Source organism: Carassius gibelio, chromosome B18 (assembly GCF_023724105.1).
Source record: "Carassius gibelio isolate Cgi1373 ecotype wild population from Czech Republic chromosome B18, carGib1.2-hapl.c, whole genome shotgun sequence".
Classification (NCBI taxonomy): Eukaryota; Metazoa; Chordata; class Actinopteri; order Cypriniformes; family Cyprinidae; genus Carassius; species Carassius gibelio.
The window spans coordinates 3394046-3420787 of NC_068413.1; the positions used below are offsets into that span (position 1 = coordinate 3394046).

Below are 26742 nucleotides of genomic sequence, written 5' to 3' on the forward strand. Positions count from 1 at the left end.
ACAAGGTCCTGTTTGAGAGGAACATTCAGGTATAGGGGATGTTTGGGGGTTAAGCCATGAGAGACTGTGTCTTACTATGATTTTACCATGATTGAGAAGTGTTGTTAGGTATGAGACAACCGCAGCAACAAAAAAATCTTCCACAATGTATTTAATATAGAACTGAACTGATATGAGGTCAGAGATGTACATATATATATACTGTTTTATATTTATTACATGTGGGTAAGAAAATAGTTCTAAAGGTCAAAAGTTTGACGTCAGTCGTTTTATTTTTATTTTTTGTGAAATATTGTTTGAGACAATATTTATTTGATCATACATTCAATCATTAAATATAATTTATTTGAGAATTTAGTAAATGTTTTTATCTGTTGCTTTATCTGTTTTGCTTTTAATTTGCATGAACTTTTCGTATTACTATATATTTAAAGAAAATCTTACTGACCAAAAACCAAAAAAACTTTTTATTTAAAATATGATCTGATATATATTTATATTTGTCATAATTTTTCTTCAACATTTTCTCATATGTGAAACATGGATGCAACTCCAGCTGACGTCACTTCTAACTGTGCTTTTGATAAATGGAGTTGTTAATGATTATAATGTTTATAATTAGTATTGATTTGTGAATCAACATGTGAATGTCAAGTTTAATCAATATGCCAGTCACATTTAACAGATCCAGTCAATAGTATTTGAGAACGTCTAGCCGAACAATAGATTTTTCTATATTATGTAACAGCCTGCTGATTACTGTCTTTAATGCCATTGTGATATTTAAGCCCACTGGTACTGAAACACAAACACACACACAAAATTTCTATTCTAGTTTCCAAACGTTTAATGATTGTTGAGATATGATTAAGTGACATTGCATATACAGGATATGAATTTGAATGTATCAAGTGTCTTTACACTATATAAAACTCCATAATAGTGCTCAATACAAATATAGATTGTAAAAACCTATTAGATGGGACCATTGCTTTAACAATCACAAGGCCATATTTTGAGAAATTAAACATGAAAATCATCATTTTCTTTTCAGACAGATACCTTTAGCCTTTTTTTTTTTTTTAATGAACTTCGGGGAGTTTGAAACTGAAGTCAAGAAGTTCATGTTAGACTAAAAGCATGGACTCAAGGATGGAGTTTATGATGCATTTTCACAAAAATGTAGTGCAGTTTCACAACTTCACAGTCAGAATACGGCCCCTTGCTGGGATTAAATGTGTCGCTATGTTCTCAGAAACAAATATGTCACTACCTACTAATTTAACCTAGCAAATGTACAGTTTCTGGCTGACGTGGTGCGTGGTTGAGGAGCGTACGTGAATTGAACGGTCCCATCAACATGTCAGAGCAGGTGTGCACAAAGAAAAGACTGTAATTGATCAGCGCATCTCAATGAATAAACAGCTGTGCAAACTATACAATAAAGCTTTGCATTCTCCTACTCTGTATGAATAAATAGATGTATAAATACATTTTTTGCTGCTTTTCAGTTATTTCTGTGTCTAAGCACATAATGACATCATTCCAATAATGCCTTGAAAAAAAAAGAACAGATATGTAGATTCTTATAATTCAAAACTAGTTTTGTGATTCAAAACTGAACGAAGTTAATAGAAACATAAATATTAGTGTTGAACATCTGAGATATACTCCTGATAAAAGCTCTTTATAGATATCTGCACAGAAACATATGAATCTCTTATGACATGCGGTACAGAAAACATGAATTCTAAGAGGCAAACACAAACATAATCCACCAGATCATTTTAAAGCACAAATCCCCCCCGACCAAAAGATTTTAATAAACATTTTTAGTGATATCTTTTTAAAAATATACAATTTATCAGTCATAGCCTTGTAGTATACAACATGTGATATTTTCTCAGAGGTTTGATGTGCACCTGGTTTTCACATGGAGCTACCTGAGCACCAGGCTTGATCACAGTAACACGCTACAGAGTCGCTCTATAGGACCAGACACAATAAAAAGATTGATTCAGGATGATTAACTGGGTGAAAGCCAACCCCTGGCTCTAGCTGGTAAACTATCTCACCACCCTCTTTCAAAATGCTCTATTTGTTGCTGTAAAAAGTTGTTTTAAAGAAAAAGCTTAAGCAAAGAAAGAAAAATGTGCAAATGGAATAGTTTAATGGAATAGTTCACCTAAAAATGTAAATCTGCTGAAAATGTACTCACCCTCAGGCCACCCAAAGATGTAGATGAGATCAGAACAGATTTGGAGAAGGCTTTAGATTTGAATGAAGGCTTTTTAACTTTAAACTTCCGGCCAAAATACAAGTTTAAAATCTAACACCAAAATACACCTACACATTTGTTTAGAACTCTTTTATCTGTGTATATTTCTCTCCTGATTTCTTTGGAGAAATCAATATCGTAGAGGACTGTTTTAAATCAAAAAGCCTTAATGATGTGTTTGTTTCCTACAAATACAAAGATTTTTACTTCACAAGATGTTAATTTATGGACTGGAGTCATGTGGATTATTGTGAGGTTTTTATCAGCTGTTTGGACTCTCATTCTGACGGCACCCATTCACTGCAGAGGATCCACTGGTGAGCAAGTGATGTAACGTTAAATTTCCCCAAATTTAATCTGAAACAAACTTATCTACATCTTGGATGTCCTCAGGGTGATTATGCAAAATTTAATTTTTGAGTGAACTATTCCTTTAATTTTTACTCATTTACAAACATCAACAGATCAATACTTGCTGTACATTCTGTGTGAATGTATGTGAAAATATATCAAATTTCAGACTGAATGAAAATCAACTAACACTTTCAACCAGGATGCTGTAAATAAAAGTTATTATTTAAACATTTTGTTCCACACTAGTTAGGTTAGACTTATCAGAATTTGTGGACAATAATGAAATTTAAATAAATGTAGAAATTCAGGAAACCTCATATTTCTAGTAAGTACTATATGGGAAAGGGATACAGGACATATTAGCAATTCACATTGGACCAAAATGTGCTTTTTAAAGGACATAAGGATAGTTTTATGAGAAGGCACAAGTCAGGAGCCGAGTATCCAAATGTTTTAAAGGGTTTATGGAGCTCAGTCAACACCCTCATTAGGTACAAGGTGCACGGCTCTCAAGATCAAGCGCTTCCTCCACACGGGATGACAGCGTCCTAAATTTCTCAGCAGCTGACACTTGGGCTCTTGACAGGATAAGAAAGTAAGCAGATGATGCCAAATACAGACAAAATCTGCAGATTTTATCTTGGAAGTAAGAAATTCTTCAGTTGCCACGTCCTGACCTAAATTTCTACCAAAAGCATTGGTTGAGGACATTCAGAACAGAGCTGGAATAATTCCCTGAAGAATGATTTGATTTGCAGCAATTTGTCATTCATTTTCAGTATTTCAGGCCATTTGAATAAAGAGCAAAGTTGAGGTTAAATTTATGCAAATGTGCAGTAGATGTCACTTGATCCGCCTCCTGATACAGTTGGTTACTGTTTAGTTCAGGATGCGTACTGCAGTGACTTGTGGGTGCAAATTGTTATTTGCTGCATCTAAACCAACTCAAGGGGGTGTTCTCTCTTTTAACCTAGTTATTTTACTTTTTGCATTTGTTTTCAGAAATGCTGTGAGGTATGATTTATATCCAGATACTGGAATTTGATTTCGTTTTCAAGACCTTTGAAAGAGGGTGGTGATTTTCTATGTCCATACAAAACACAATGTGAACATTTATAGAATTTCAAACATTATATTATGATGGTGTGTAGAAACGAATTAATCTTCACAGCACTCCCTCTACAATACATCCATCTATTGTAGTTCAGGTCGGAGCAACACAAAACATTGGTATTTAAAGAGAAATCTAAATATATAGACATTTCATTTGAATACGGGGGCATGAAGAAAAGATCTGAGAAAAAAAAAATCCCTCTTAAAAAAATACTATACATCTACTCATTTTAAATACACACTTTAAGGCCATGAGGACCTAACAATTCTACGTGTAGCTTCTTTTGAGCGACGTGAGCCCAACAGTTCAGATCGGGCTGCTTGTGCTATTTCGTGTCTTCAGAAAGAGTGTACATTATAGTTTAGTTTTAAAGTAATGGGTTAGGGATAGGGTTAGGGTCCACAGAACAAATAAAAACTGAATGTTTGAAGAATGTTTATACAGCTCTTTTCCCTGCAGTGACAGTTAAACCTATGGGGAATTTTTTTTTATGTAAATATTACATAAAATTTTAAAAAATGTATTAAATGTTCAAATATAGAAATCTTGTCTTGTCAACTTACTGAAATAAAGTTGATGTGCTAAAATTACTAAAACTAGAATATTTTAAAAACAATACAAATACAAAAGCAAATAACTTAAAAAAAATGTATATTACGAATAAACATTAGAGGAAGTTGTGACCTATGGTTAGAGAGTTGGACTCACAATCAAAAGGTTGTGAGTTCAAGTCTCGGGCTGGCAGGAATTGTGGGTGGGGGGAGTGAATTTACAGTTCTCTCTCCACCTTCAATACCACGACTTAGGTACAAAGCACTGAACCCCCAACTGCTCCCCGGGCGCCGCAGCATAAATGGCTGCCCACTGCTCCGGGTGTGTGTGTGTTTACTGCTGTGTGTGTGTGTGCACTACGGATGGGTTAAATGCAGAGCACGAATTCTGAGTATGGGTCACCATACTTGGCTGAATGTCACATCACTTTCATTATAATAGTATATAAATAATACAAAATAACAATGGCAAATTAACACTTATTAAACTTCAAAATATCCTAATCTTAACAAATATTTTTTGTCGATTTTTTACTTACATTCCAGTTAAAATATATATTAATGACATCAAATAAATTTACTTGAAACAACACTAAATAAAATATTAATTTAAGACTTTGTATTCACAGACAAGTAAATTTTGTCTTACTGCACTGGGCAGTTTTTTTTTTTTTTTTTCATTAAAAAAATTAATGCATCTTAATGTTTCTGTGAAAGGTCATTTTAGTATTCCAGTGAACATAAATTTTATGGGCATTAAATTACATATGGCTTCAAAGGACTTCAGAGTCCACAAATTGTACAGATTGCATTAAATTGTGTTTTTTATGGTGTTTATTTTAACTATAAATTGTCTTTGTATTGAAAAAAAGCTGTGTAAATATTATTCAAAATGTTTTGTGTTCTAAAAAAAATAGCATTTGTGACCTTGGATCACAAAACCAGTCATAAGTAGCATGGGTATATTTATAGCTATAGCCCACAATACATTGTATGGGTCGAAATGATATTTTTTTCTTTTATGCTAAAAATAAAATGTTCCATAAAGATATTTTGTAAATTTCATACCATAAATATATCAAAACTTAATTTTTGATTAATAATATGCATTGCTAAGAACTTCATTTGGACAACTTTAAAGGCAATTTTCTCAATATTTATATTATTTTGCACCCTCAGATTCTAGATTTTCAAATAGTTGTATCTCTGCCAAATATTGTCTGATCCTAATAAACCATACATCAATGGAAAGCTTATGATATGATGCGATATAAATCTCAATTTCAAAAAATTGACTCTTATGACTGGTTTTGTGATCCAGGGTCACATATGGGTTTGAAACAACATGGATTGATTAAATGAAGACAGAATGTTCTTTTTAGGTGAACTGTCCCTTTAACAGCTGTTAACCAATCTGTGTGTTTCAGACTAGGCTGCGTGTCCCGCTGGAGTACCTGCGTTGGCTCAGCAGGTGGCGTGGAGGCGGAGGGGTCGGGGGGCAAAACTGATGCGGGTGATGATAAGGAGGTGGCGGGGGAGGGAGGGGTGGCTGCTGCTGTTTGCCTGCCTCCCGTGACCTGGTGGGCGTGGAGACAGCCGATTGGATGAGACGATGGGCGGGGTTGTGGCTGAGGAATGCCTCCACATGGCCACGCCCAGCAGAGTCTACGACGATCACCTTCACGATCTGCTGGCACTGGATCAGGGTGTCGGGGGAGATGGTGAGGGCGGAGCCGGGGGCGGGGCTAGGCAGGACGGCCAGGTGTTGCTGAGCGCTGGGTGGGGCCAGAGGAGAGCTGAGTTGGTACGTTTGGAGCCTGTTGTGAATTGACACCTAGTTTAGAAACAGCCAGAAGCAGGAAGCGTTATCAGCCTGGCCTGCTGCACTCTCACGGCCCTCTGGTGCGGAAACACACGACAAGGCCATGCCACAGAGCATGCAGGCGGCAAAACACGACACACATATATACATACATACATACAGTGCGGTTGGAGTGGGGGAAAGCAGGCGACGCTAACGCCCTACTGCTGTGATTTGGATAATTAACTCCCCTCATATGCATGTCCTTTTATTACTGTGCTGTTAAGCAAATTTAAAATATTAATAAATATTGTAGTAGTATATAAATAACACCGACCTGCATCATATTTGCTGAATGAAATCCAATACTTGTTTCTTACTAATCTTGAGGTGCCGATTCCTAAAAAAAGTGGCTGTTTTGCTCTAGCATGTCATGCTTTCTCACAAAATATGTGCATTTCATCGCATTTTTGTTTTTGATAGCCATTAGTAAGGTGAAGTCATCTTGTATTATCACTTAATCGGTGAACTGAAGACATTATTTTACACCTAACACTGATTTTAAGGTTAAAATTAATGACCAGTGGAAAAAGAAAATGCAAACAAGACTCAGATGTTTTCTGCTATATTTGTGGGTGATCTAATACATCAAAGCAGAAAATTACAGATTTTGTGAAAAACATTTATTTTGCTTAAGTTCTTTGACATTAAATTAATTATTTAAACATATACACAATTGAAATAAAAAAATAAATAAAAAACTCCACATGATGGAAAGTAATATTAGTATTAGGCCTTTTATGTAAATCAGTATTTTTTTAAATCTATTTTTGAATTTATCTAATTATATTTTTATCATATTATTTTTGAAAATATCTAATAATAATAATGATATTAGTAATAATATAATATTATTTTACAATATTTTATAATTATAAATCTCAAAGTGTATTTTGTCCTACTGCAATGGCAGATTTTTTCTTTTCTGCAAAAAACAATTTTTGTCTTTTATTTCTTCTTTGAATTTGATTTACTTGTAAGTGATAAAACAAGTCCAAAAAATCAGCCAGAGCATGCAGGAAAACACAGCATGACTACGTACATACAGTGAGGTCGGAGTGGGTGAAAGCGGGCGACGCTGACTTCCTTCTTAAACGGCCGTGATTTGGATAATTAACTGCTATCTTATGCATTTCCTTTTATTACTGCACTGCTAATCAGACCGTTATATTTTTATCCCTCTGTCAGAAGCACTGAAGTGCCCCTCGAGGGCCTAGACGCTTGGCAGCTAGGGTCCTTACTGCATGCTGGGTAATTTGCACCTTGGCTTAATAGAGCTTGTTTGCATGTGTATACGTGTTGTGCATCTGGTGAAAGCACATTCGTGTAGCCTGTCTGTCCACAGTAACCTCGGCTCGCTCCTTTCATTTCGGCTCTTTCTAATGAAGTATTTGAATTTTAATGACTTCCAGTGCAAGAGCTATTGAAGCTATTGCCAATGGTGTTTCTGTGCGTGCATTGCAAATCTTATCTTTGTTATTCCACAAGCAATAACATTTTTCCCCCCTCTGGTAGGCAAGTGGTTTTGGGAACTTTTTTTATTCTGTGATCTAATGTACAATACTATTCAAAGGCCTCTCCATGCATCTGCATTTATTTGATCAAAAAATATTGTAAAATTATGAAATATTATTACAGTTTAAAGTATATATTTTCTATTTTAATATATTGTTAAATGTAATTTATTCCTGTGATGGCCAACTGAATTTTCAGCATCATTACTCCATTCTTCACCTGAAATGCTGATTTGCTGCACATATATTTTTTTTATTATTAACGGTGTTAAAAACAGCAGTGTACTTGACTTACTTACTTGACTTGACTTACAGTGTACTTCTTACTTGAACACCCTGTCGACATCAATTCCTCTACAGATTTTTACATGTAAAGAATTTCACCCCACAACAACAGCAGCTGTATGCAGCATTAAAACACAGCAGTCAGCAAAAGCCATAGATTATAGATCACAGTGAGGGGCCGGTGAATGGTGGTTTCTGGGGGGCGGCAGTGCTGTTATTGCTCTGCACCAGTGGTGCGTGATTGCAGTGAAGACACCGAGGGCGGGTGTCTCCATTCAGATGGACCGAGTGAGCGCAGGGGTCAAAGGGTAAAGGGCTGGGAGTTTGGGGATGCTGGGAAGGTTATCTCTGATTCTGCAAGGAGATAGTGATGATAACTATATAGACTACAAACGTGCTGTCTCCACCTACAATGTTCCCCAAAAATGTAAAAACACCTCAGGCTTTAAAATGGTACAATATCAGCATAAATACTCATCATTTAATGGTGCAAATGCATTAAAGTATTATATATTATTATATTTATATATTAATATATTATTTTTTTAGTCCTAATGACGGATTTGTTTCTTATAAACACACAGAGTTTTTTTTTTTCAGCTGTTTAGACTTTCATTCTGATGGCACCCATTTACTGCAGAGGATCCGAGTGATCTTAATGCTAAATCTCTCCAGAAACGAGCTCATCTGCATCTCGGATGGCCTGAGGGTGAGTACATTTTCAGCAAATTTCCATTTTTGGGTGAACAATTCTTTTAGTAAAACATACTTTCCTAGTGTGAGTCATCCCTTATCGATGCACCACTAAAGACATCTCTAAAAATGAGAAACATTAATGCTGATATTATCCAAACCTCTCTTTGCCGAGGGCATTCCCAAGTTTTGGAGGACACTGTGCACATGCACACAGAATATGAACATAATTTTACACTGCACTCACGATTTACTGATACAAACCTCTACCGTGTTGCTTCCAGTTTTCTCATAAAAGTCTTCCCCTGCAAGGCACACAGATACACAAGACATCAAAAACAGCCATACTGTTGTGAAAAGCGCGTGCAAGTATCTGTGTGTGTACCTGAAGCAGAACTAGGTCCAGCATGGATGTCTAGTTGTGTGCCGTTCTTGTTCGTTTGATTTCTCACAACCTGTTGTCTTTCTAGTTCCCCTGAGAACCACATACATAATTCACATTAATGACTGCCACAACATTCCCCACAGCCGTGGCATTTAAACCACTGAGGAATATACAGAATTCATTATATTTCAAGCTAACCTTTTAGGTAATTATAAATGGTAGAAATAAATGTTGAAATTATTTGTAGCGCTAAAAAACAACTTAACATGGACTGTTCTATTATATACAGTATTCTGTTTCAGTGATATTAAACTGAAAAAGCTTTGCATGTTGCTGTGTTTTTGCTGGGGTGTTCTTGATGGTTGTTAAATGGTTTCTTACTGGACCAAGTCAAAGGTCTCTAGATTTTGATGGTCTGACAGAACATGGACGTCCAGGTTTAATGTGACTATCGATATCCTAAAGCGTCTGAACATGAGTAATTGAGCTTGCAGTTAATGCACTCACACTCAATCCGTATTTGTTCCATCTCTGCCACCTCTGCGATGCTCTCTCTCAGGTCCTCTACAAACTTGAGCAGCTCCTCGGCGCTCTGAGAACAGAAACTCACCACCTGCTTCTTCTCAGACGAGAACGGAGACAATATCGTGATGCCATGAGGGTAATCTGTGACAGAAATCACACACTGAGATTCAGTTTTTTATTAAATAAAAATAAATATATTTTATTGACATGCATTATATTGCAATTAACTTTAAAGATAATAGTGATCTTTTTTGATTTCATAATAATGGCAGCATATGCACCTCACATTAAGGTATTTATTTTTTAAAGATTATTGCAGAATAATAATCTATTAATTCTTATTATCCTTCACTGATTGATTGACGGAAAACAGACGAATCAGAACTGTTTGGAGATGCTATATAAATAGATTTTGAATAAAAAATGTTTGCTTTTGATTAATGCTGATATCAAAAACCACACTTTGCCTTTTGGAAGGCATTATGGCTATTATTATGATATATTATCTTTTTATTTAAAGAAAGAAAGAAATGTATGCATCTAAACTTGGGTTCAAAAACTAACAACTAACAAACTAACATATGAAAAATATTCATATTGGATTCTTCAGAAGCAATCAGATATAAGGTGAAATAAAAGTTTTTTTTTGTTTATTTATTAGTAATATTTATGATTATTAAAATGCAATTTAACAGATTACCTACATTTAGAATTCTTTTTATTTTTTTTCTTGTCAGTGCATGGACCCCCTGTAGTAATTTCATGGTCACTACATTCTTTACCATATTTATTAATATAGTAAAATATATATATTTTGTGTGTTTGTACTCTTACACTCATTCTCATACAGATGAAACTGCATTCCCAGTAAGCCCATGGCCTTGCAGAACGTGTATGTGGCAGCACTCTTCTTCTTAGGGCATAGTTTGAGGATCTAACGTCCCAAAACAAAAATCATTTTCTATTTTCAGTTCTCTGTGTGTACATGTTTGAATCTGTTTCCAGGTATGAACGTCTCTCTCTCTCTCTCTCTCTCTCACCACGATCAGGTCATTGAAGAGGAACACCTCCCTCTGATGCGAGGCCTGTTTCTGTGGTTTATTCACATCGGTGACCTCATAGAGTCGACTGCAGCACACCAGCCTGCGGTGAGGAACCGACAGTATCTGAGGAGGAAAGAGACAGATCAAATATCGGGTGAAGTCAATTCAGAGGGTGCAGTTTCCATCAGCACAGGAAATGAAAAGAGGGGCGTCTGGTGCAGTATGGGATGAAGAATGAAATTAATATTTCATATGGAGGTAGAATGTTTTGCAGTGCTGTCATGTGAAATCTGAAATTGTAGCACTGAACTAATGAGCAGTTTTAGTCTCAACTCTTCTGTTTTCATGGCTCACACACTGATAAATTCATTCACACAGCTGTTAGCAAAGAGAGGTGGGAAAAATTAATGACCAGAAACTGTAATGTGAATTTCACTTGTTTTTGCTTTGGGCAAAGATGATTTAAACCTCATCATGTTTATCAAACTTGAGACTGGCAAAAGTTTTTGGGGTAATATAAGTTTTTAAGAAACTTAAGTTTTAGACTTGCACATGAATCTTATAATATTAAATATTGTTTACCTTCTGAACGTTATTATATTAATTGTTCTGTTGAATAGAACAATAGGATTCTAGAATTATTTTCAGAATCATTTACAAAATATAGAATGTTTTTTGTGAATTAAAAGCATACAGCACAGTGTTTTATGAATCTCAAACAAATTATTCTTTTGAGCTGCAGTTTTTTTTTTTTTTTTTTTTAATCAAAAACAATCATTGTAACCATTGTTATCATTGTTACCCCCATAAGCCAGTTATCTTTAGTGAATCAAAAGCATACAGCACCACCACTGTTGCCTGATACTGGAACAAATGATTGGTTTTAGTGAATCAACAACATTCAGAGTAACCAGTATGGTCTAATTCACAAGCATTTGGTGAATCAAAAGCATACAGCACAAATAGTCTGATTGTTGAATGAATGATTCTTATGAGCCAGTTCCTTTTAGTGAATCAAAAACATACCGTATAGCATAACCAACAATCTGACTCTTGAACTCTTGAACTCCGGATCTTTTTAGTGAATCAAAAACATAATGCAACCAACCAGTGTAGTCCTATTCACACCGATCCAAGCTTACAACCAGCTGTGAGGTTCAAATCAGTGACTGTTTGTACATACGACAACATGGAGTTAAAGATGCACAAGACACATTTTGTCAACAGTATTTTATAATAATTTTATAATACCTTTCTCAAAAACTGTTTTAAATATAAACATACAGTAAATAAATCTCATCTTTTGAAAATGTCATTACACTTTCTAAATATGAATTCCTTAAAAATGAATTCTGAATTGTAAAGAAGAATCTCTTGTCATTTGTGTGGCACAAACGGTTCAGGTTAAGTTCAATACTTAGTGTTAGAGGTTGTTGAAGTCATTACACTAGTGTGAGAGATCTTTGGTTCAGCAAGACCCACTAATAAATGTGATGTTGAGAAGCCACTTTTTTGGTCTGACATCTCACTGTCTCTAATCACCTTTTCAAATCTGTAACAAGCGCAAACTGAACCGAAAGCTCTTTTCACATTTACATGACCTTTGTGTATAATTGGTAGAGAAGTGACTCACCGTCTTCATTCCAAGAATGCTTTGCTCCACTCTGGTAACGTAAGTCACATGATCCTCGTTGGAGCGCAGCTCCCTCTGCTGAATCCGCTCATAAATCCCAGCTAGCATTTCTCGTGGAATATCTGCGCCATCGTCCACTCCTGAAGGGGAATTTAGTTATTTATTAGCTTCTAACATTTTAAAAACGGATGCATGTATATAGTTTAATTTGGAAAACTGTCCAGTGTTCTGTATTGCCTGTTCTGTAATAGGAATGCATCTCCTTAACAAGGACCAAAATATATGGAGAAGCTGTGGAAAGCCAAAAGCCAGTTTTTATAATGCAGATTTCAGATATTTTTCTACTGTCTCATAATTCAGATTATCTTCAAAAAACTACAAACCTCACAATTCTGACTTTTAATCAGAATTCTGAGTTTACATCTCGCATTTGAGAGTTATTAACTGTGAAACGTAAACTCAGAATTCGTAGAAAAAAACGTAAATTATAAATTCTACACATTTTTAAGAGTTAATCTCTTACAATTGAGAGTTATTAATTGTGAAAATCTGAGACAAGTCAGATTTAGAAATTTGCAAATTCAGACTTTTTTATTTTTACTGAATTGTGAATTTATATCTCACCATTGTGATTTGGTAATTGCAAAATATAAACTCATAATTCTCTTAAACAAAAAATCTGGCTTTTAAAAAAAAAATCTGAATTCTGAGTTTACATCTCACATTTGCGAGTTATTAATTTGCGAGACGTAAATTTAGGATTCCTAAAAAAAATTTTTTTTAAAAGTAAGAATTATAAACTAAATTTTTAATTTTTTTCTCAGAATCGAAACTTAATCTTTTACAATTGCAAGTTATTAATTGTGAAAATCTGAGAAAAAAGTCAGGTTTAAAAACTGCAATTGTGAGGTATTAATTGCAAAATTTTACTTCAGAATTGAGAAAAAAGTCTGAATTAAAATGAGTTTATTACTAGCAATTGTGAGAAACTCACAAAAAAAGAGTCTGACTTGTGAGATAAAAAGTATATATATTTATTCCAATGTGGAAATAAGCTCACATAAAAAGCAGAAGTGCCACTGTCAGGATTTATTTGGCTTATGGAAAAGGCCCATCATAAACCAGAGCTCGACTAATATCATGCTCTGATTTTGTTCCAGTCCCCATGTCTTTACATCTCACTTTAAAGTGCGGCTCTCTTATACCGTATGCATTTGTTATAACTATGGAAAGTAGGCAACAGATCAAAAACTATTTGATCAGAGACCAGGAATCCATCCAAGACACACACACTGCCTACGCTCCTGGGAGAAAATCAAAATGTCTCTTTTGATACGAAAAAAAAAAGATGGAAGATGGAAACCTGATTAAAATTGGCAAGATTTAAAATCAAATATCCGATCCCTGGCCTCAAGAAACCAACAGGCTCCAGTTTTAATTAACAGCACACATAAACACACCTCGTAGGTTGCGTATGAAGTCCTCCAGAAGCATCTTGCGCTCTGGTTTGATGTTGGGACTGTACATGTCTGTGTTCAGCAGAACGATGGCGAAGGCCAGGATGAAGATGGTGTCAGGGTTATGAAACTGCTGCACCACGTCAGGGTTACACATACAGTACCTCTGACTGAAAGAAAGAAAGAAAAACATTAATGTGCGTAATAGTCAATGCTCTGCACCCAAAAAATAAAATTACCAGTTATTCTGCAAAAATGACATGCATCTTAGAAATTACTCTTTATTTCCAGCACTGGTGTGTGTGTGATTCTCACCTGAATGCTTCAATGAGTCTCTCGACTTTTTGAGCTTCTCCTTGCACTCGCACATGAGCCTGAAACTTCCTCAAAGCTTCATCCAGCTCCAGCATGGAGAAATCCATCTCATCCACCACACAGCTGAAGAGAGCGCACATAAATCTCACAAATGTGCTCGGTTTAAATGAAGAGCCCAATTTATGAGGCTCCAGCAGAGTAAGAAAAGAAAATGTGCAGTTATTACCTTCAGTGGTTGGGTTTTAAATTATAACCCCCAATCCTGGATATGATTATATTCATGCGTCGGGTAATATAAGCTAATGCAGTTAACGTAGATTCATTCATCTTAATGTTTCCCTTTCCATAAATTTTGTTAATTAATACTGCAGTTTAATCATATTTGTGTTAATATTTTCTCATTTAGATTTATTGGCAATGACAATTTTGACTTTCTTCGCAAAAAAACAAACAAACAAACAAAAAGCATAATCTTGATAATTTTACCTATTTTTGATTAAATAGCATATTTGTACATATTATATATATTCTGTGAAATGTACATACATTTGTTTATTGTCTTTATAAGATGTATATTTATTAATTTTTTTATGAAAGAAAATTAAATTAAAGAGAACTAAAGAGTTTATTATTATTTGTTACAAATACAATAAAAGATAAACCATATTAATATATTTTATATTTATTTAATTAAACTATACTACATTTTAGAAATGCTATATGGAAGTACGTAAAATATACATAAATACTATATTTAACTATTTTGTACCTACTTTTCGTCTATTTTTTCCTGTTATGCTCATACATCATTTGTCTACTGTATTTACATATTTCTGTTATTTTTCCAGCACACTGGAAACTATAATGTAATCTTACCTGGTAATAACTCTCATTCAGATTATAGAGCTTTTTATAAATGTTTTATATGATTTAGGACTACATTTCTGCTTCAGAGGATAATGACTGTGATACAAGGAAAAAACTATGGTGCATAAAACCTTATGTAGACAACTCACTCCAACACATCTCTGTTGAACTGCCTCTTGCTGTTACCCAGGAACTCTCCAATCATCTGTCGACTCAAGCCCTTCCTCTGCAACAGGAAGTGAGCCACACCGATGGCTGTGTCTGGAATAAAGCCCCTGGATATCAGGAACTGGGTGCCTTTGTCTGGATTACTGCAGGAAGATCAAGAAGGATGCAGGTGAGAACTGATTTTCTCTTTCTCAAGCAGCTGATGCTTTATAATAATGTTCAATAGGAAAATTTGCTAACATGATATTATGTAATGATATAATGTACTGCAAGTACATTTAATGTTTTCATGTGCAAGTTTTTGAAACACATCAGAAAACATTGTAATTTGTTTTCGAACTTTGACCAAAAGCATATCTAAACTAAGCATTGTTGAATGCTTTTTTTTTTTTTTTTTTAAGAAACCAGTTTTTTTTTTTCCATTTTTACTTTTTTCTGTCCAAAATGAGAGCAGCAAATATAGAAACTATTTGCATTCAGTCTGGACTTCTGAAGGTTCTGAATTGTTTCCAGAAAAAAAAAACAGGGGAGGACTGCGTGCATGTGCACAGGTTTATGTATGTGTATTAAGAGAGATGATCATAGCTACAAGCATACAGTTTTTAAATGCAGTTTATTCTTTTCACGTCAGTAAACATCCTGCTGACATTCTGTTCCACAAGAATCCTGAAAAAAAAATTTATATTATAATGTAAAAAAACTGAAAACTTTTGAGCAGCACATCTATTTTCAACATTTATAATAATAAGAAATGTTTCTTAAGCAAATCAGCATATTAGAATGATTTCTGAAGGATCATGTGACACTGAGGACCAATTTAGGAATAAATGACATTTTTAAATATATTACATTAGAATACCATTGTTTTAAATCATAATCTCATTATTTTTACTCCCTTATTGTAAGTGGATTTATAGAAAAATAAATAAAACATAAAAGTCATAATGGATCCCAGTGAAAGTTTGTTTCTGGAGATTATTAGTTATAATAATATTGATATTTCTTTCTCTGTATTTGTCTGTTCCTAGCTTTCTTTAGTACTGGACTGTGAGATGACATCACTGAGTTGTGCATCATTTCCAGCACGCTGAACATCTTCACGGGTCACATCCAACCTTATACTGACGAGCACACATGCAAACACACACACACACACACACACACACACACACACACACACACACACACACACACACACACACGCCACCCTAAACAAGCTACACGCCACTTACTCATTGTGAGCAAATAGCTAAAAACTGAATTCCTCACATATATCCTCAAAGAAACCGTAAACACAGCAGTGTCCCTTAGTCGCAGTCTGAGTAAAACCGTGTGTGTGTGTGTGTGTGTAGATCACCTGGTTACCATGGCAACCATGGGGCTACTCACGTCAAGCATGTCAAAGTGAATCTGATCTGAGATTTCAATTGAGTGCTGATGCACTCTGAAGCCTCTGAGGATTGGCTTTATTCTGCTTGTGTGTGTGTGTGTTTGTCTGAAAGAGCTACACACACAAAATGGAGCAGAGAAAGAGCCTCACAATCACCCCTGAGGGAGTATAATATAGTCTTGAGTATGTGTGCATGTATGCATGAGCAAGCGCGTGCATATATATATATATATATATATATATATATATATATATATATATATATATATATATATATATATATATATATATATATATATATATATATATATATAAAACAGCAAATATAATGAAAATGCACTTAACTCTTTAGTCATGTTTAAACTAACCCTGTAAACAAAAGCTCTTTTCTTTAGGGTTAGTCATTTAAATAATTCTGTCATAGGTTTGTTTGTAAGGTCTAAAAACCTTTAAATTATATACTTCTTTTAGATCTTTGAAACAAATTTTTAACAAGTCAAATTTAAAATCTACTTTGACAAACTTTGCTTTTCCAGTTAATTATGACAGTTATGTGAATTTCTTCTAATTGAATACAACTTCTTTATCTTCACATTGCAATTCTGCATCCTCATGTTCAGAATTGAATTGGGATTTAAAAGACAAGACACATATATTAATAATAATAATAATAATAATTAATCATTCAAACTGATGAAAGAAAATATCCCTTAATGAAGCAGGTTTTAACTAAAGCTGTTGTTGTAACTTAAATAAAATATAAATATTACTTGAAAAACATACAAATTAGAAATGTTGCCTTGGCAACTAAATGAATTTTAAAGTACTAAAATTATAAATACATAAAATAGAAAAAATTAATAGAAGAAAAAGAAAAAAAAAACTGAACAAGATGTCAAAGCAACAACAAAAGTTACTAAAAATTAAAATTACTAAAACCGAAATAAAACTACAGTATATAGAAACAGAAAGGAAATGTCAAAGCAACAAAATATACTAAAAGTGAAACTAAAATTTAAATTACTAAAACTGAAATAAATAATACGAATTAAAATGTCAAAGCAAAAATATAAAAATAATAATAAAAGTGAAACTAAAATTAAAATGAAAACTAAAATTGTATACAAAAACTATTATAATAGCACTAAATTTATCTTCACAATCTGACACACTATCTCCCTGTTTAATACTGTAAAGCTGCTTTAACACAATCTGCAGTGTAAAACGGACTGTAAATAATGACGACTTGACTGTCTTAGTGGGACATCTGAGACAATCAAACATAGTAAAACCTGTAACACTGTAAATGAAACATTTGACTTTTAGCATTTCTACTCACACATTGAAGAGGTTGAGTCCTATGCGGTAAAGGCGTTTGCGTGCAATATCCGTGGAAAGCGTGCCGCAGGGCGTGTCCTGACAATGTGGGCGGGGCAGAGACAGAATCATCGTCTCACACGCTGATGTCGAGGTGCTGCTGCTACTGACGGGCTCTGAGCTGTTTTCTGCCATCTCTGGTGCAATCTGATTGGTCGGTTTCCCTTCCAGTCCCGCCCCTGCTGTCGGTCCATCCCTTCCGGTTGGCTGTTGGTTCTCTGTCTCTTCCTCACTGGGTGGCGGAGCTGGAAACTCAGGCTCTGTCGTAGCTGTTGATGCCGACTGGCCTGCTTTCTGTCCCCCAGTTTGGGGTTCTGAGCTGGTCTCCTTGGATACACCGTTACCAAGAGATACTGACTCCAGCATTGAGGAGGAGAGGCGAAAGTTGTGGTTGTCAATTTGAACAGTCACATCCCTGAAAGCCATCATGAGTTTACTGGCGCTGCGGGGTATGTTCACCCCACAGCCGCTCTGGGGGGCATCCTGTAGGGCATCAGGGTCCATCAGGACCCCTTCGGTATGGGATCCAGAGGGAGGGGCCGCAGTGGACTTCTCTCCTTCCCCGTCCCGAACAGAACTCCAGCTGCTCAAAGCCTCGTCAATAGACCTCGCTAATGACTGAACCTGGCAGGAAGAATAGAATAGAACAGAACAACACGTGTGAATAAAACAGAAGAGAATAGAACAACAAATATGAAACAAGTTGAATAGAATGAAAATAAAATAAACCACCATATTTGAGTAGAAAAGAATACAACAACATGTTTAAACTGAATAGAATATAATAACATGTAATCCAACAGCATACACAATTTTTTTAAAAAATTGGATAGAACCAAATAAAATGGAAGCGAACAGAAGACAACATCACATTTAAGCTGAATAGAAGACAACCAAATAGAATAAATCCATATATGACCACATTTGAATAAAACTGAATAGAATGAATACAATAGAACAAGATATTTGATTAGAATAGAACATGACATATTTGCATTGGATAGAACCAAATATAAAACACAACAGGACAGGATCCAACAGAAAAGAACATATTTAAACTGAATAGGAAAAGAAATAGAACAAAACAAGATATCTGAATAGAATAGAACAGACTACAAGAGTATAAGAACATATTTAAACTGAATGGAAGAAAATATAACCGAATACAACATTTTTATAGAATAGAATAAAACAAAATACAAAATAAAAAGATCAACAATTAAACTGAATGAAAAAGCAACAAATAGAATGGAATACAATAGAACAGAACAACATATATAGAACATAGTATAAAACAGCATATCTGAACTGAATAGAATAGAACAAAAAATGAAAATGAACAGAACGCAACAGAAAACAACAACATTTGAATAGACTAAGTGGAATTCAATATAAAAAAAACATTGAATAGAATAGAACAGAACAACATATTTGAAAAGAAAAGGCTATAACAGAACAGAATAGCTTATTTGAACAGAATGTTCATTATTAATAAATGAAATAGAACAGAATGCAACAGAAAATAACAATGTTTGAATAGACTAGAATGGAATAAAATAGAAAAAAACCCATCTGAATAGAATAGAGCAACATATTTGAGTAGAATGGAACAGAACAAATCAAAAAGACAGGACAGAACCAAATGCAACAGAATCAAACAATAAAACAGTATGAATAGAACAGAATTGTTTGTGTACTTGACCTCCTGAAAGACTATAATAGAATTATGCTGGATAGACAGCACATGCTGATGCTGTACCTGTTCACTGAATGTGTCCTCCAGGTGTGTGAGTGTGGTTGTAGTGGCCACCGGCAGCGAGGTGGAGTGTGTGAGCGGGATGCCCATGAGTGAACATCCCTCCATCAGCGCCCGTTCAGCAGAAAACCCGTCCCTCTGCACCCGGACCCTGCGCACTGACATGCGCCGCGGGATCCCACTCTCCAGAACAGAGTTCCTGATCTTCTGGAAGTTCTTACTGAGCTGGTACTGACGAAACGCCGTCTGGATCTTACAGGCCGCTCGGCGGGAAATCAGAGGACCACCGTACTTCTGCTCCAGTTCCTCTATCTGCAGATAAATAGATAGATACATAATTAACTTGTTTCATGCTCTTTATATCTAAAGATCATTTTGTACAGATGCGTGTCCGTTGGGTTGTACCTGTTTTTGTTTGAGATCAGGAGAGAGCTCATATTGTGGAGGATGTGAGCAGGGCGGCGCGTCATGCTGGGCGTCTTTTTTCTCATCTTTCTGTTCTTCTCCTGCAGCAGGAATCGAGCTGCGGTTTCAAATGACACATGTGAGCAGTGGCTGACCCAGATTCACCGTCTTTTAATCTAGACTGATCAGAACCCAGTGCACACTCAGAACTAATTAACTCTGCTTAATTACTGCATGCAGGCTTTCACAGATTTCAGATTCAACACCGCCTTCATGGAAATATGAGGTAATCAAGTGAAGCTTTCAGATCATCTTTCCAAATCATCAATTAATTGTCAGAATCTGCTCACTGAATGAGACAACAAAAATTAAATTAAATTAAAATAAACTACCATTATTCATTTTGGGTTTTTTTAACTATTCATTGAATCAATAAGACAAAAATTAAATTGTTAAAAAAATGTGTGTGTTTGCATGTTCTGTATACTGCCCTACAAAGCAAAAAGGCAGTAACTGCATTTTTGGTCAAAAATTAGTTATTGTCATTTTCATGACATTCAAGGCATCCTTTGTTGTGTGACAAAACATCTTATCTGAAATGTGTGTCATTTTGGAGAAAAATGGTAGTTGTTTGTACAGTAACTACTTAGGGTGGATGACAGGATAACTTTTAAGTCATTTTTCTCAGTTCTGCACTCTGCGTAGTTACTGCCTTTTTGCTTTGTAGGGCAGTATACACATACACATTTGTAAATATACATATATATATATACATATATATCATATTAAAATCTATGTATTTTTTCCATAATTTTATCTTAATATAAATGTATCTTTATAATTTTTTATGTAATTAGTATATACAAGTCATTAAATCGTGTGTGTGTGTGTGTGTACAATAAATCATTACAATTAAATGATTTATATATAATAATTATATAATATAATAACATAATTTAAAATATTAATTGTATTTGCATAAAATCCCAAAAACCAAAGACTAAATCAAACCAAATTTCTGAGGTTAGCACCCCACACAATCTTACGTAACCCCATGCATGACAAAGCCATTTTCCTCTTATGTTGAGCTCCTGAAAAAGCATTACTGAGTGGAAAGCAGATGTTTAAATCATGAGATGTCACAAAGTATGGTTCTTCTGCTTAACAACAAGGCTCAAGCCCATTTCCATTTTCTCCAGGTTCTCTCTCAGTGTAGACATGGGTTTACAACACACACATTCACTGTCAGCACATTAGCCGCTACCCTGGAGTAAAGGCCACTTAAGCTCTGTAAGCACTCATACACGAGGAGCAGAGAGCAGGGTTTTCCATCATTCATGGGCCAAGTACTCCTCGCCTCTGAGCAATGACAACAAATGCAGCAGAACCTTAAAAGAGAGTGAAAACAGATGGTCACTACAGATCATTAGGACGCTGCGCAGTTAATTTGAGAGCTCAAACTGAAATGTGATATTACTCTTTTTGTGAGAGAGTATGTGATGCTGGTAGCAGAGTTTGATGTCATTTTCTGTGTTATGACTCAATAAACATGCTCTCCCGCTCTCAAGCTGTTTAAAAACAGATTGTGAATGACGACAGGTTTCAACATTAAGCAGAAACCCATGCAGTCGATCTGTGCAAATAAAAGGTGAGAAACTATTGCATGCATATATTTTTATTTCCCACCAATCCCCCAATTTCCTGATCATTTGGGAAATAACTGGCATACTATCACGATAGGCTTTTGCAGAATTAAACTGCTCTCTCCTGTTCATCGTTAAAACTGGCATCAATAAAACTTCATTAGTGGTGCTTACTCAGGCTTACAGTAAGTAATTTAAACAAACATCTAACCATGAGCGTTACACTTCAGTTCACCACTGAACCAACACCACTGGAGCTAGGGATATCACCTACTCGCCACCCAAAACACCCTAGAGACCATCAGAACACCCTACGGCGTAGAAAAATGCTAAAACCATTGCAATTTGCATTGCAAAGATCCACTTACATTTTTTTCTACACTGTAAATCGTTATTTCTACTGTAAAATACTATAAAAATGTTACAGTAAAATATTTACTTAATTATAACAATGTATTAATTTTTTTTTGCATGTAATGAAATTTCTACAGAAAAATACGATACTATTTTTTTCTATGACTATATACTGTGAAAAAGTGTAACATTCCATTATATGTAATTTAATACTGTGTAATACTGTAAAATGTATGTTTTTTTGTAAGTAAAAACAACAAATTACCATATAATTTATGATGAACAAACAGTAGGACATTCCCAGAAGACCCTACATGACACATTATATAGGACTATAATTAAATTTGGTTCTTTTTTTTCTTTTTTTTTGTCAAGTGGCTTTCAATTGAACCACCTGCATTATTTATTGGTCTGATGCATATTTCTGTAGTTTAAGTAGCTTGGTGTATTAACATTACATCAATAAATTTAAGTTTTCAATTATACAGGCATCCTGTTATACAGGAAACACTGTCACTGTATTTTTACAGTGAATTTCTTGCAACCATAGCAGCCAGTTTTTTACCACCAATTTAACAAAATATTTTTTACATTGCATTTACAGGTGAGAAACAAAATGCACTCTGAATGCATGCTTTTCTTGGTTCTTCCTTTCCTTTTTTGTCCTTTTTCAACCATTCAGGCCATAACTGGCACAAAATCAGAATAGATTTTCTGCAGAAATAAAGCTCCTCTTTAATGTTTATCACAAAAATGGGAAAATAGGAATCAGAGCTTTTCTGTGATGGTCAAAAAATAATGAGCACTTTCTACATACTTTATAAGTTTCCTGCAAAGATGAGGTCATGATTTCTTCAAATTTGGACACAAAAGTATAGGTTTTCTGTTTTTTAGAACTGACTTTGTTCACAGTTAACATGTGCTGTTTAATTAAGAAGAGCTTTTAAGATTTTATTTTGTTGGCAACGAAAAATATGCAGTCAACAAAGCTCAGATGGTTTGAAGTTCCCAAAATAGTGCAGAACTGCCACATTCACACATGCATTCACACAAACACACACACACACACTCTCTCTCTCCACCTGAGTGACGGTGCTTATCCATGCCGAGAGTTTTCCAGTCTATCAGACAGAGGACGGATGAGGGTTAAACTACACCTGCAGCATGCACTAACTCTCTTTCCCACAAACACACACACACTTACACTCCGCTAGCTTGAATCCCATCACCCAGAAAGCCTCAGGTCAACAGAACAGTGGCCGCAAACAGAAAACCACTACCATTCAAGGAAGGAAAATTCAAGCAATGCAGACAGCGGTGGAAAACAAGTAGATTCACACTCTCCTTACTGCCTCACTTGCTCATATTGTACAATTAGTTTGTTTGGCATTTAGAAAAAAGAACTCTTTTCTGATTGGCTCGTTACATAAGGTGTCATCCTCACCTGGAGCAGGTTAGGGAGTCTCCCTCTGGGGCCTCTGGTGCGGGACAGCAGAACTGGTGCAGGACGGTCTGGCTCCTGTAAAGGTTTAAATCGACATTACTGCAATTAAATGCAATGCAATACTATTTGCATGTTTCTTAGTTTGTTCTCTTTGAACGCTTATAGAGATTGCTGAAGCTTAGTGTGGTGATTCTCAACTGGGTTTGCTTCCGAATTCAGACTATTGGGCACTCAGAAGTACGCTCAAAGAGGATTTAGGCATACATTTAATATTTATGTATTTGCAAAGAAAACTTGCATTCATTTGGATTACACACTCTCGATATAGATTAAGTAATAAACTGAGCCACATCCATCAGTCATACATAAATTAAACGGGAAAGATTTCTACAAACAGAACATACCTGCGCTTTTAGGTTTAAACCCAGCAGGTAAGAACCACTAGCCTGAGTCTTGGAGGAACAGTTCATGCTGGCAATCATAAAGCAATGGCTGCTCACAATTCAAACTTCCTGATTTATTTGAATTCTCTAACATTTTCAACACTTTAGTCTGTAATTTAGGAGTCCGGGGAAATTCAAAGCTCAGGATGAGTTTTCTTTGTTGACAGCACATCAAATACGTTTGCTTCACACTCCAGCATAACACAATAACGTGAAGTGCTATTAATATAATCATATTTGCATATCACTTCCTTGCAGTCCTGTTATTGTGATTATGTAATATTCATTATTAATTTAATATTCTGTTTTGTATGTAAAAGTCCCAGCATATTTCTTGCTTAAAAAAGTGCATCACTACATTTTTGTGATCTTGTTTTATGTTCGACAGAAGAATGCCAGTTTTTAAATAGTCACTTCTGACCAAAATACCAGCCCTTAATCCACAGGTATGCTTCCTCCAGTTAAAAAAGTCCATCCCCTATTGTCCTCTCACATCAAAATCCAATTTGGGTTGTTTTCAATTGTAGTCTGTGCATATTTCTTTTCTGATTCAGTTTTTTAATGGAGAAAACAAAATGATGGATAGAGGACAAGGATTTTATTCAAATATCTTAATAATGGATTTGAGTCATGTGGATTACTTGTGGATTAATGTGATGTTTTATCGACTTTTTGGATTCTCGTTCTGACGGCACCCATTCACTGCAGAGGATTCATTTGTGAGCAAGTGATGTAATGCTAAATATCTCCAAATGTTCTCATCTACATCTTGGATGGCCTGAGGGTGAGTCCATTTTCAGCATATGTTCATTTACTTATGAACTATTAAAGAGTCTATTGCAAACACTCTGTCTCATTCACTAATAAAGATGTAACAGTCTCAAAACATACCTGTCATAACCAGACACATCGAGGATAGTGATGTGAGGTTAACTTTAATTAGCTGCGTGCATGAGCATAATTGGGCCCTAAAACTCACTGGTAATGAGCATATCACACTTAAATTACAACTAAATGTATTCTGTCAAATTAGAAACAAACCCACAACAAGGTAATATGCTCTCTGACTCAGGACTAAGTGTTTTTCCCCTAAAGGACAAGGTAATGCTACCATTAAACAAATCAGAGCGGAATGTATCATTCCAGTTTTGCTTGTGGGGTTCATACACATACACACACATAAACACACACAGAGGGAGTACTCTACAAATGCAGCATGAGATGTGCACTGAAGCAGATGAGCAGTCGTAATAGACGACACACACACACACACACTCTGAATCTCTCATTCTTTCTCTCTTTTACTGTGGATTAGATACCAGCTGGCGGATCAACTTCACATGCACTATGGGAATGTCACTTAAAGCCTAACTTTACGCATAAATCTCTTTGTGTGTGTATGTGTGTGTGTTTGCATACCAATAGATTGCTTTTAAGTGCTTTTTAAAATGCATTTTTGCTGCAAAATAATCAGGTCCATTAAAAACCTCTTTCTCAAGACCTTTTGCCCTGGAAAGAGTGAATGTGCTGAACTAATGCTGACCTATAATCATTTTTCTTCCATTTTAGAGTGTGCGGTTAATTTAAGAATGCAACACACACACACACATGCATTTAAGCACTGATAGATTACAAACACACACAATCTCAAAAACACCATGCTGAATGATTCTATTGATATAAACCATCATGCTTGTGTGATCGTGGAATTATTGATGTGCAATTGCATATTCACAGTGGCCTACATAGAGTGAAATTCCCGTTATGTAATCTTGATGGCGCATGTAATCTGCCTCACCGATCTCATGATTTACTAGAGAAAAAGACTGATTTGTTGAACGTGTGATGAGAACTTACTCAGATGACCGTGGGAGTCCCACAGCTCGGCACAAGGTGGCAGGTGTCTGTGGGACCAGGGACCGACAGCAGGGGTCCTGAGCATCATTATCATCTTCATCAGCAGAATCTGGACTGGCATTGCTGGGTCCCGCTGGAACGAGCTGCATGTCCAGGGGGGAAGCTTGCTGCTGCTGCTGCTGCTGCTGGGTTTGGACCGGTGGGGTCCCGGATCTGCCGGTTCGAGGTAGGCTGGAGGACCGGGGGGGCGGAGGCGGATGATAGCGGGGAGGATGCCGGTGTTGGCTGCTGGAGTCCCGCAGATGCCGATTCTCAACTGCTAGATCCTCTAGCCGGCGCTCCAGTATGTCTATCCGGTATCGCTGGGTTTGGATCAGACTCTGCTGGTTCTGCACGATGGCGGTGAGCTCCTTCAGATAGAGCACCGCTTGCAGAGGGTTCTCCAGGAGGCTCGACATCCCGTGCGACGCTCCTCTTAAAAAAAAGACGATAAATTATCCGATCCAAACGGGGCGTCTTGGTGTCAGTACCCCTGACCAGTTGCACGACTTGATATTTAAATGGCTGAACCGAGAGAGAGAGAGAGACCCCCGCCTCTGCCTCCGCCTCCACCTCCGTGCCCAGAGCGCGCATGAAGGGATGCGCGGAGGGGTGCTGATGCGAGGATGTCAAAACACGGGCTTCAAGGGGGCGGGGCCGCGTTCGAAAGTGACGTCAGAGGGCACGTAATTGAGGCGCAATATCAGAGTTCGCTTAGTTTATTTATCTCCTAAATATATGAATGATAAGAAATATATATATGCTTATTTATTCATTTCTTTTCTGTTTATATGAATCTTTAATTTATTTGTTGTTAATAATTAATAATTCATTATAAAATGTATCTTGTATGTACCTCGACATGGATCATTAGTTTGTATGCCATTTAATCTTCGATAAAAATTTTTTTTTAAATGAAAACATCCCTATGGCACACATTTCTTGCTTTATTGCTGCAGATTTAAATTTAAAGTTCTTTTCCTCCTTATTT

At 35.8% G+C, this 26742-nt stretch overlaps 1 protein-coding gene across 2 annotated transcripts; it reads right to left on the minus strand.

Moving 5' to 3' along the window:
- Nucleotides 1-823: 823 nt before the first annotated feature.
- On the minus strand, nt 824-26350 carry LOC127977242 (IQ motif and SEC7 domain-containing protein 3-like). 2 transcript variants are annotated; one of them, XM_052582016.1, is made up of 15 exons: nt 25713-26350; nt 23413-23487; nt 19972-20089; nt 19570-19878; nt 17773-18434; nt 15025-15186; nt 14009-14131; nt 13697-13863; nt 12237-12376; nt 10601-10726; nt 10395-10494; nt 9543-9701; nt 9036-9125; nt 8915-8955; nt 824-6131 (listed from the first exon to the last, which is right to left on the minus strand). In XM_052582016.1, exons 1-15 carry the CDS (start codon nt 26168-26170, stop codon nt 5721-5723), a joined length of 3141 nt encoding a protein of 1046 aa, XP_052437976.1. In that variant the 5' UTR covers nt 26171-26350; the 3' UTR covers nt 824-5720. The 2 variants fall into 2 exon arrangements, with proteins under 2 accessions (XP_052437976.1, XP_052437977.1); XM_052582017.1 differs by having other exon boundaries at nt 5899-6114.
- Nucleotides 26351-26742: the final 392 nt, after the last annotated feature.

What these genes read in the sequence shown, in the direction of transcription:
- LOC127977242 (XM_052582016.1), bottom strand. Translation starts at nt 26,170, where the DNA reads ATGTCGAGCCTCCTGGAGAACCCTCTGCAAGCGGTGCTCTATCTGAAG. An exon ending in GGACTCCCACGGTCATCTGA is followed by an intron (nt 23,488 to 25,712) that starts GTAAGTTCTCAT and finishes AAACCTTTACAG; the next exon opens with GAGCCAGACCGTCCTGCACC. An exon ending in CTGGAAGCAACACGGTAGAG is followed by an intron (nt 6,132 to 8,914) that starts GTTTGTATCAGT and finishes TTTCTAAACTAG; the next exon opens with GTGTCAATTCACAACAGGCT.